The 12,505-nt window shown below is 38.1% G+C and overlaps 1 protein-coding gene across 1 annotated transcript; it reads left to right on the top strand.

The window, feature by feature from the left end:
* The first annotated feature begins 5,055 nt into the window (after positions 1 to 5,055).
* On the top strand, positions 5,056 to 10,814 carry LOC112166710 (protein SEEDLING PLASTID DEVELOPMENT 1). Its single transcript, XM_024303597.2, has 9 exons — positions 5,056 to 5,870; positions 6,172 to 6,386; positions 6,862 to 7,012; positions 8,042 to 8,233; positions 8,660 to 8,822; positions 8,916 to 9,151; positions 9,285 to 9,464; positions 9,556 to 9,678; positions 10,335 to 10,814. Exons 1-9 carry the CDS (start codon positions 5,433 to 5,435, stop codon positions 10,647 to 10,649), a joined length of 2,013 nt encoding a protein of 670 aa, XP_024159365.1. The 5' UTR covers positions 5,056 to 5,432; the 3' UTR covers positions 10,650 to 10,814.
* The last annotated feature ends 1,691 nt before the right edge of the window (positions 10,815 to 12,505 follow it).

The raw sequence follows: 12,505 nt of genomic DNA, 5'->3' as shown, positions 1-12,505 counted from the left end.
ACAAGTATCTCACACAGATTTAAAGTACACAGATTTTATAAAGCCACAGATATCTGTATGAATTGACAATATGTACAAAAAGCCGTGTAAAATAAGTATGGATCCACAAGAATTTATAGAATAACAATAGCCACAAAAGTCCGTGTGAAACAACATCAGATACTGACTTTCATGTGAAAGTTAAAACAATTTATCATCTACTCACATGGTTGTCCGTGTGAAGCATGCAATATAGAGGTACAAAACAGATTAATGTTTTTTTTCCCCATACTAGAATCTCTCTGGCATGCATGCAGTTTGCTATAACATAACTCACTCAGAAGGTTAGAAATTCCTGGGTCACATAAATAACAAAGACTAATTAACGCATGGTAAGAATCGTATGACACCACACACGCTCTTCTGATTTCGTCTCATCCATCTCACATGCTACCTAATTCACGTATTTGTTCAAAATAAGTGTTTACAACTCTTCTTGAAAACCATTACATACGATCATGTTTGCCTGTCTTCCACTATCGATCCATTTTATTTTTTATTTTTCCTGAGATATTAGAGTGAATTAAAAGTTCGATTCTTGACTCAAAAGTTATATTGTTATAATCGGAGATTTTATCCCTGTTACTTTTTCACATTTCTTTCCGATTAGTTATTTCTCCCTAGTGAAGTTATTAACCCTTAATAAACATTTTGGTGATACCGCCCCAATAGAATTCTACTAATCTTTTCTTTCCAATTAGTTTATTTCTTTATTGAAGCTATTGACTTTCAATTCTCAATAAATATTTTGGTGACACCCAATAAAATTCTAAACTCTGAATTCTAACTTAAACACGTTATTACTCTCAGTAAACTTAAAACACATTACTAATCCACAATAGACTTTTTATTGATCCTCGAGAGATTTTATCTACACATCTCATTTTTCTAAATGCACACCCCACTTTTTTGTAAAATTTATAATTCCTATTTTGTCCCTCTTTCTAAGAAAAAAAAAATCCTACATCTCTGCTGCAAGTGAAGATCGGTAATAAATCAAGCAACCTGCAATTGATTTGTTAGCAATATCCTGTAAGTTACTTCTCAAAAAAAAAAAAAAAAAAACTTGTAAGTTACACTCAAAATGTTTCAGCTCATTTTTTTAAGATGGATTCATAGACTACAATTGATTTGTTGATGCCAAAACATGATGTCTTTCGGTTCATCAAAATTACCTAATCTTCTTTAGTTTTGTTTAATTCTTTATACATATTGAATATATGATATCTAGTAGTCTTCCTAGTACTATCAAGTTCTTCCTCCCACAATCGGTTTACCAAAGAAAGAGAGAAGAAGAAATTAAGGGGCAATTGTTGTTGTTGCAGGTGGGAAGATAAAAGGATTGCAAATTGACTTTAAAAGCTTGAGAGAGAAAAAGAGGAGGAAGCCAAGCAAGGGTAACTAAGGAAAAAATTGCAAAAAAATTTAAGGGGTGTGTATTAAACAAATAAGGATGTGCAAATAAAATTTCTCTAAACCCTCTAAACTCTAAATCTTAAATAAAGCTCTTTCGACCCCATAAAACGCTAAACCCCAAACACGTGTTACTAACTCTCAGTAAACACTTTATTATCCTCCTACAAATTATTTAGGGTTTTAATGGACGTTATCTGTAAAGTGCATACAGTTTAGGATTTAGAGCATGAGATTTCTTGTGGGTTAGTAAACATTTATCGACTCTCAATAAAAACTTTTGTCCTTACTGATGAATCTTTCCAAAAATGACATCATTTTAGAGAACTCCATAAATTATCATTAATTATTTAGAAACTTTTCTAAAATTCTGGACTCATAGCATAGTTTTAATTTTAAACGATATATCAATAGTTGCTAGTCAATCGATCTAATAGTCCCAAGCTATCGTCAATTAAAGAAATATTTGCCTTTAGTGTTAGAGCGAGATTGATAACAAGCTATGTTCATCTAACATGAAAATAGAGTGTAATTATTTTTTATTTTATTTTAAAACCCTTGGCCCACTTCACCCTTACATATGTCAGTGAGAATTGAACTCATGATCTTTACAATGTTAGAATTATAACTTATCAACATATCACAGCTCACTGACAATAAAGTGTAATTCTTAATAACAAAGAATCACACATACCCCACCAATAACTTCAAATTAATTTTGTTGGGGTGGCTTGAAAAATGAAGAACCTATTAAACAGAGTGTTTATGTTCAGTCTGACATCAATTCTATTAGCTCTTGGTATGATGACAATGATGCAACCTAAGAAGATGAAAGTCTCCTTCGGGCTCTATGAAAGACTCATAACAAAACATCTAAGGCCAAGCATTGTCAAACTAGTTCACGGGATCCCTATCCTACCAGTAACTGAACACTAATTGTGCGTCTTAACCTTTAGTTCAATTGGTTATGCCTTTTGAATTTTATTTAATATTTTTCCCTACGGGGTCTTGGCTTTTGTTCCCCCTTGTAGTTCTTTATTTCATTTCAATAAATCTAATATTTTTAAGCCAAAAGAAAAAAAAAACAACATCGATCGATCTAATCGATTAGATAAGATCTCATAATAGGATTTTTTACTCATGCCGCCTCTTGCTCTCGCTCTCACGAACCCTAGTGACGCCATCACCTGCGTCGAGCACATTGCACACTATCTTAGTCGCGCTTCTACCTTTCGCGATCAACCAAAACGATCGCGTGTGCTGACCTCTCCTTTTTGTTGGCTTCCTGAAGGGTACGGATCTGACATGGCAGATCTCCTTTGGTTGGCGAGGACGGCCACAAAGAGGGTGGCCTTCGGTTACGATGGGGTGGAACTCGGATGGACTGGTTGAGATGGATGGCAGCACTATGGATTGTGAGGCTATTGGCGTCACAGACGTTGTTGGCGGCGGAGGTGCATATCTGGCCAGGTTTGGTAGCTGTCTACATCGCTTGGGTGTCCAGATCAGGAGCTTGGGCTTCCTGGTTGGACTGTGTCTGGGCCCAAAGCAAATGGGTGTCCAGGTCAGAATATGGCTTCTCCCAGGTGTCTATAAGGATTTGGATTTGGGATCCAGGAGGTTTGCTAGATATTCTATTCAATGTCACAGTTGTTACTCGTTTGGGCGTGCTGTTCTTAATTTTTGGTAGAGTGATGCTCTCTATATTCTATGAAGAGTCTCGGTATAATCACACTATGAGTATCACAATTGCATGCCTTGGTGAGTAGTGTGGTGAAGGCGGGGACGAGTCCAGAGTTGATTGGTCTGCCGATTTTTTGCATTCCCGGATCGCAAATTTTGATTGCTGGGTCTACAATTCTCAAGATCATGATAATGATTCCTTTGTTGGTAATTATCTTATGGATAATGAAGATCTACCTTTAGAATTTGCTAGTGCTTCTAGAAAATTTCCAAAACTGAGTTTTATTGTACAAGAACAACTGGTTGATGTAGTACATCTTCTAGTTTGTTCTACTTTAGTTTTAAGACCTAGGCATTTCTGGCCTTTGTATGCTCCCCATTGGAATGCGCTCTTAAGCGATTTCAATCTCGATGAACTTTTCTTTTTAAAAAAAAGTAATTCTATATACACTTCCCTTTTTTATTAATACACACTTCATAATTTTTTTTGACAATTTTTTCCTCATTTTCCCTTTCCTACCCTTCCTTTTTCTCCCTTGTCTCTCTCCCCAACTGCATTTGTTGTCAGCAATAACAACTCTCTCTCTCTCTCTCCTTTAAAGTTTAAACAACAAAGGTCGCACCTTTCATCATAGAAGAACGGAAAAGGAAATGCCTTGGCAATTTTTCGAGTGATGAAAAGGTCTTATTGTTTTATAAGAAAGACGTCTTACCTGTAAACAGCAACGAACTTGACTGCGGAGTAGAGTTAGAGTAAAACAGAGCACAGAGCATCCGTCTCAAGCTTCGCGCCACCCCCCCCCCCCCCCCCCCCCCCCCGGGGTGCTCAATTAATATGATTTAGTGCTTAGAGATATAGAATGAATAGGTAATGTTCCTTTTAGCATGTATTAGAACAGAAATGCCTCATTTTTAAAAATTCCGCTGTGGTATCGATCAACCATTACTGATTAGGCAGAGTTATCGAGAGAGTTGTTACAGACAACATGTGCAGTTGGGGAAAGAGATGAGGGTGAAAAAGAAAGGGTAGGAAAGGAAAAATGGGAAAAAAATTGGCAAAAAGAAATTATTGGGTGTGTATTAATAAAAAGGGGATATGTACATAGAATTGCTCTAAAAAAAAGTCTCATAATAGGCCCAAAAGAGGATGACAATAGGAAACGTGTACACAGTGATACTGGAACCAGTTTTTTCATGACCGGGCATACTGTCCCTCAATATAGTTCACCAAAAATAAACCTCAATAATAGTCTCAATATCAATGGAAATTAACCAGAAACGTGCGCGCTGTGGTAGTCAAGAAGCTTGGTGCAGGCCAACAACAACACTAACAAGGAATCACCACGTGCAAAAGAAAGGATGAGGCTAACGGTCCTCAAGAAACTTGAATTAGGGCAGAAGAGCGCTTGGTCAGCCAATGGCGTTAAATATGAAGCTTTCGGCCTTCTCCGTAGGTGGTGGGTTTTGCAGAGCTTGAGTTCATTTGCAAATAAATATTTCATCCATTTTTTTATCAAGAGAGTTACAACTTTGGTTCATAGACTCACAATTCATAAAATTTGCGTAACGAGTTATGATCCCAGAATAATAGGTATGAGGTTACTTTTTATTTTTTCCTTGGCAAATAAAGTTTAGGCTAGAGAGAGGCTGCTTCTCAACCAAGGTCCCACGATGTAAGAGCCCAACTTTTAATCGAGTAACTGACTGCAGGTAGATTAATGACAGTGGATAGATCTTTCTTGTCCTAAGGTTTTTCATCTTGAAGAACCCGCAAGCATCCACCGATGACCGTTTCTAGACCAGTATTGCTCCCTTCTGTCCGTTAGTGTACTGCTGGACCCATGAGTCCCACCGTGTTCTCCGATAACTGCACGAGTGTTAACTCGAAAACTGATAGGGCTTAAACTTGAGTGGAGATTACACTCAAGCCCAGGCCTTGCCAATCCTGGCAGGTATGAGGTTACTTGGATATAATTCTAATGCCGAGGACATGCATACTTAGCTTCTATTTTTAATTATTAAAAACAGAAAAAATTAAATATTCTTCCAAATTTAATAGATAAGAGATGTTCTTGTTTTGAACTTAGTCAACAGTGGCTGAGAATCTGTATATTCCCTTCCCCCATGTAAGAAAAAGAATCAAAAGCATAAAAATTAGCACATCCACCTTTCAAACCTTTCCCTCTCCTTCTCCTCCTCCTAAATTCCTCAAGCAAAAACAGAAAAAGCACAACTTGGAAGATCACAGCCTCCTACTTTATGCATAGCTATAGCTTCTACTCTTCCCTCCAAAACAGATGCTCTCCAACTGTGTTCATCTCTTTCACCCCCAACCTCTCTCAATCCCCAAACCCCTAATCCTACCTCTCTCTCCCAAATTCCAATGCAAGACCCAATCTTTTCCCCTTAAATCTTCACCAAACCCATCTTTCCCTCACTTACGCGCCAAAATTCCATCTGGGTATGCAAGGCCTGTTCTGGGTTGTCTGTGTTCTTTAACTTCATCATGTACTTCTTCACCGGAGGAGGAAGACTTCGACGTGGAACTGGGCCGGCTTTTGGCCCTTTTGCCGGAGGAAATGCGGCAGCGAGTGACGGAGCACCCGGAGCTTCACCAGTTGATTGAAGTGGTTATGGATTTGGGCCGGAAGCCGCTGGCCCGGTTTCCCTCCGGCGACTTTGTGTTGTCGGAGAATCTGATTACTGTTCAGGATCTTGAACAGGCTACTTCTCAGGTAAAAGTTTCGTGCCCACCAAGTGTTTGATGAATTGACTTGGATAAAGGTCAAATTTTTGTGTGGTGGGAGTTTTAGGTTGATGGTTTTTGTGTGGATGTTAATGTTGGTTTGGGTATGTGATGAGTTTTTTATTGCTGGGTCAGTGATGGAAAGCATAAATGAATATGGTTTTGATTTTAGCATGAGTCAAGATTTTTCCTTGACCACTGACAAAGCATTGGGAGGGATTAGGGAGGAAGAGAGAGGTGAAATGTGTTGGAGTTATGAATCCTTCATATTGTTTCTTTGCTTGTTGTAGGTGGGTGATTTTGCCATTGACAACCGAGCAGGCATTAGCAGAACACTGCACCGGATTAGTGCCATTAGGAATCGAAAGGGTGCCATTATTGGTCTGACTTGTCGTGTTGGTAGGGCAATATCGGGTAGTGCTAGTTTGCTGCGAGATTTGGTTCGAGATGGCCTTTCTTTGTTGCTCATTGGGCCTCCTGGGGTAGGAAAAACAACAATTATCAGGTTAGTTTTTCCCTTTCGTTACGTTTGACTTGAGGTCACCGTGTTACAACAAAGTAAAAGTATGATGCAGGAAAAATGCAAGTCCATGTAACTTTAATCTAGCTACATTAACTTGCTAAAAAGTAAAAAGCTTAACTTAATTTCCATATGCATCCTGCATTGCAATTTCCTCACCAATTCAACAGTTGGTTTCTTCCATGAGGAACTTTATGATATGTTTATATTTGCCACAAGTGTCAAATGAATTCTTGGGAAAGTGCTATAGGCCCTTTTTTTTAGTCTCTTCAGTAATTATATAGTTTAGTAGGAAGGATTTATCTTTTGGCGATGCATAATCAATACCCCTGAAGTACCAAAACAAAGCTTTCCAGTTCCATTGTTATAAATGGTATTCAATGTGTAATCTCAGACGACGCAGTTTTTTGCTACTTCTTGATAAGTATCAATCTGATTTCAATGATACTTTAACTTGCAGGGAAATAGCTCGGATGCTTGCAAATGATCATAAGAAACGTGTGATGATTGTCGACACCTCCAATGAGATTGGTGGGGATGGTGATATACCCCATGCAGGAATAGGCAATGCTCGGCGCATGCAAGTCCCTGTCTCTGATATGCAACATAAGGTGAACCGTGTGATCGAAACTGTTGGATGTTGATACTTCTTAAATAAGTCTTGCTGTCTGAAAAATCCTATATTCTATTTATTTTAGATTTTTTACTGGCATGATGAAGCTACAGAATAATGTCGTGGGTTATTCTTTTCCCAATGGAGGTTTAAATAGCTCTACAACTTACCCACAACAAAGAAAGTATAAAACATCGACCTAACACCTGATTCCTGACTATTCTAGGACTAGTTCTACACTTTACTCATCACAAATTAATCCTCAATTTCTAAGTACATATTGCTTCGAACCATATAAAGCATCTCTAGCAGTGAGATTTTTAGACATTAGAAAGTATATGTATTAGAGGAAGGAATTGAATGTCTGTTGGATGCTGGGGTACTTAGGTGAAATATCTTTAAATGTTCTGTCATCATGATTCTGTGGCAGTGTTTACTTAATTCCAAGAAAGTACCTACAAGGATGCTATTCTTCTGCTCATATCCTCTCTTTCCTTCTTTTTCTGTCTCTGAATATATATGTGTGTGACGTTGTGTTTAGTCCCAGTCACCCAGTGTACCAATCCTTTTTTGGCTAGATTTTCTAATACTTTTTGATAAAAAATAAAACCGAAAACATATATGCGTTTGTAATTTACAGAGGAAAGACTGGTTTACATTGTGCTTTAAAAGTTACATGACTGTTGAAAATGCTATATAGATCCTTCCACAATTGTATGCCATTTTTTATTAATAGTTACATGACTTTTAAAAGTTTCATGACTGTTAAAAGTTGCATGCCGATACTTAATGCTCGTAGGAAACTGAACATTGTATGCCATTTTATATTTTTCATTCTGTAAACTTTTCCTTTGGTCTGATGTTAAATAGTTAATTGCTTCTGTTTTCCCAGCAACATGATATGATTAGATCATGCTTCCAGTATTGATTGATAGCCTCTCTTATTCTAGTTTTGAATAAGTTTCTTTCTTACATTTTGTTTCCACCACTAATTGATTCTCATGCTATATAAGTATTTTTTATTCAGGTCTTGATAGAAGCTGTTGAAAATCATATGCCACAAGTGATTGTAATTGATGAAATTGGCACTAAACTTGAAGCAATGGCTGCAAGCACAATTGCACAACGTGGAATCCAGCTAGTGGCCACTGCTCATGGAGTAACCATCGAGAATCTGATAATGAATCCTTCATTGGAAATGCTTGTTGGAGGTGTACAGGTGAGGTGGCTATAGAAATATTTAATTGCAATCTACTGCATATGCCATGGGATAGTATAGATGTTAGGTTTCATTCTCTTTATACTACATTCAACAACATTGGCATGGCAACATTGCATATTAAAAAGGACTTTTATATTCTTGTATTAACTTAATTTTGTAGAATTTCATACACCAATAACAATTAGTTTGTTTTCTAATTGTGGATTGTTTGATTTCCTCATTTTGTTTGGTTTTTGTATTTTTTTTCTTGATTGATGAGCTTGATCTTATGGACCTCTGTGTTGTTCTAAAGTGTGGTAGTGTAGCAATCTCTTGTGCTTGTTCAAACAACCTTTCTTTGATTTCTGTTTATTCCTTACACTTAAATATATAATTTGAAGTTATTTTTGTTGTTCAGTTACATTATTACCTTCACTTTTTTAGAGTGTGACACTAGGAGATGAAGAGGCCAGCCGGAGGGGGGTTCAAAAGACAGTGCTAGAAAGGAAAGGACCTGCAACATTTAGTTGTGGGGTGGAGATAATTTCAAAGACTGAGTTAAGAGTTCATCCTAGCTTAGAAACAACAGTGGATGCTATCCTCTCAGGTATGCTTCTTGGGAGAAGAGAAACCTGTCCTGTTTTGTTTCCCTTTCCCATAATTACAAATTAAATCTGAAACTCATGTTATGTTGGTGAAGGTCGCTTCCCAAATTTCGAAGTTCGCAAAATTAATTCTCAGGGATCAGAAGAAACTACTGTAAGAGAAAATTTGCTCTCCAGTTCCTGGGATGAACAAGATGATAATGTTACAGAAGATGCCAAAAATATGAGTGAGAAAGGATATGGTTATAATGATCTCACTCCTGAGGTTTCTCCATATATGCAAGTGGATTCCGGGGATGAAGGGATGGAACTTCGATTGTTTGTTTATGGGGTAAGACATCAGAACCTTGCAACTTAACAATAGTTTGATGTCAATTAAAACTTTGCTGATGCTCACTTCTCAGGAGTCTGTTTATATTAGTAATTTTCGAATACAAGACTTACAATATAAGCAGTTGTTTTAGATCCTAGAAGCCACTGTGATGCAAGGGATAAAACAGTTGAAGATGGATGAGGCTGCTATCCAGTTAACAGATGATATCAGCAAGGCAGATGCACTCTTCGCCATGCAATCCAAGCTCAAGAAAAATCCCGGGATTCAGGCTGCTGCTAGATCTCATGGTACACCCATTTATGTGACTAAGGTAACCAACATTTCATTACCTTAGTATATTTGCTAGTTTTAGACACTCGATAATCATCGTGATTTCACCACTGATTTTTCTCTTTCTCAAGACAAGCGCATTGGTGGAAATAAAAAAGGCACTTCGGTTATTATTGAATGATTATTACGGTGGTTTGAATGATTATGGACCAGTAGACAATACGCAATCGTCTGAGAAGGTTGATGCTCTTGAGGTAATTATGGACGTTGTCAACCTCCACATTTTCAGAAAATTTATTGTGATTCTATTTTCTATTGATTTCTTAAATTAGGCAAGAAATGAATGCTCTTTTCCCATCATGAAGTTCTGCATAATCAGCTGACACAAGCCAACAGAGTTGTGAAGTACATTAAATTGAATTCCCAAATCTGATGATACTGGGTAGAAACATGCGCTTTAGTTTGACAAGCTTCATACTCTTCTGATTTTTAACTCCCCATGAATTGTGACTTAACAAGAAACAAAACAGGGAGAACCCTGTATTTACCACCTCTGTAGAAATCGTTGATAATACACAGCATATAGTTAGGTTAGCTAGATTGGGTTTCTTTACCGGGTGTTTTACCATTCACATTTGGCATATGCCTGCTATGACAAGCAACAACAAAAAAAGTGTACTATTCTTCTCCTTTCCCCCACAACCCAATTGAGGCAAAGTTTTAGCATGATAAACAGGAGTGTTCTACTATGAGGACATCTTAAATAAGTGGTAAAGCCCTGGTGAGCTAGGATTTGTGATGTTGCATATAAATAAGGTTTGCGGGATTGTTCGTCCATTAATAGTCCCTTAGGACACCTGATTTAATCAATGCCTAGTTCAATAATTTTGCAATTAATACTCTCTTACAGGAGGCAAGAATAGCCATTGAGCAGGTTGTAATTCCAAAAGGGGAACCTGTAGAACTTCTTCCGAGGCCACCCCACATTATGTCTATTCAGATTGACTTTATTCGCAAGTACAAATTAGAAGCAGAAAGAATCGATCAGGAGGCAGATGTGCGTCTCCGTATCCTTCCATTTCATTCCACAAGGATGGAAGAGAATCATACTAGGAAAAGAACCGATAATGATGATGATGATGAATTTGATGAAGTTCTGGGCACCAATGGTAACACGAATGGTTCACTTCCCACAGTGGAAAGGTTACCACTGCTTCCAGATTAGTGAGTCAGATGTGATCAATTTAGAGCATTGGTACCTTTTCTTGCTCATATTCAAAGGCCGCATTGTGAGCACTGTGGCAATGCCTGATCTGTACAAAATATATTTGCTGCGTTACTGATGTCCCTTAAAAGAGTTAATGTTTAGAGCCTATATTTGGCCTGTGTATCATTATTTTCCCAAGTGTTTTCTATCATTGTTCACATGAGTTAAATCTTATTAGATTATACTAGCTAAAAGAAAGAATGAAGAAAGGCAACAATGGAACTGGTGCACGATGATCCTACGAATATCCCCCCTTTTGGCATTATTAGTCGATAATTTCAAATTAAGTCGTAGATCTTCTTTTGATAAAGCACGAGTTAAGGTTTTAGCCATCATAAGTGTCGTTTTATGCATGCTTGCGGATACTAAAGTATCAAGTAAATAAGTACAACAGCACAACCGACAAATGATCGGCATTCATGGTGATTATCCAGCTAGCTCCGAGGAACTACTGTGTAACCCTGGAAAACTACCGTCGCAAATGAAAATTGATAATATATATACAACAGGACAGGACTTTACAAAGCACGCGATATCTGCAAACTTTTATAATAGGGCTACTGAAGCCAAAGAGGAGCACCCAAGTTTGTTCCAATTTCTGAGGCTCGTATTGGAGGAAAATCAGACGCAGATTACCAGTAATGGTGGAGGAGCTGATTGTAAAAGGCTTGCTTTGTAAATGTTATATCAAGTCTGTCATTTTCCTCTGCATTGTAATTGTAATTGATTGGGAAGTGAGTATTAGTTTACTATTTATAGTAAACATGATAAATTGGGTCGATGCCTCAATAGGGAAATTTCTAAGTTGGGGAATTTCATTGGTATTAACTTCATGACAAGGATTTGGCACGCGGCAAAACGCCAAAGGGTTCAAATGAGATTGATGGTCATTATAAGTTGGCCCAAGTGTAGGACAAAAACTTTTTGGTGTCGTTTTTCTTCAAGTAAATTAACATTATAAGGACTAACTTGTAGGGTATTCTATTTGTTGTTTTTATAAACATGAAAAAGCATGGCACTTTTATGCTAAGGATCCAGTACACTGTGTGATTGCAGAGTCCGCATTATGGTTTCAAAAGCGTTCCAATAATACTCGGATCCCTACACTTCTTTTCTCTTTTTTATTTTTTTCATATAGCTCGTTATTGTAGGAGATCTCAGTTTGTAATGACTACTTTAGATGACTCATTAAATGACTTTCAATTTTAATCATCAGATGACAAGAATGATATTTTTAGGAACTCAAATTCAGTTTTGCAGGCCTAAGGGAGGCTTCTAGAAACCATTGAAACCAGCCCCTATCATTCGGCCATCAGTAAGTTCATTGTATAACTTATTTCACATCTCGACCTAGCTCTGCTAGGGTTTACTTGACGGCGATGGTTTTCAACAAAATTTTCAAATCTGACCGGCAGCGGTGATCCTTCAACTCTGATGGCGGGGATGTCCTCCCTTCATTTGTCTGGTTGGTTCGTGGGCAGTGGTGGCGGGGGTGTTCTCCAGCGTGCCCATATGTTTTTTCCTTGCAGTTTTATTCTCAGTCCAATGGCCTTGTTGGATGCTGGTTATTGGCTGCTTCAGATGTCGTCCAATGGGGGAGACAATCTGGTGGTGGATGATTTTGATTGTGGAGCTGACGGGGCTCATCAGGGCTGGTAAGACCCGATCTAGGGTGTCGAAGGCTACTCCGGAGCGAGGAGCGGTGGTGACAGATTGTGTTGAGCCTCCATCATCGGTGCTTGCAGAGTTCCGGCGCTGGGCACCACCGCACGGGCTGCACTTGGTAGAGGCCCCGGTGCCAGTGCTGGCTTTGG

Source organism: Rosa chinensis, chromosome 5, assembly GCF_002994745.2.
Source record: "Rosa chinensis cultivar Old Blush chromosome 5, RchiOBHm-V2, whole genome shotgun sequence".
In the NCBI taxonomy this organism is placed as follows: domain Eukaryota; kingdom Viridiplantae; phylum Streptophyta; class Magnoliopsida; order Rosales; family Rosaceae; genus Rosa; species Rosa chinensis.
This window is presented reverse-complemented; position numbering and strand designations above follow the sequence as displayed.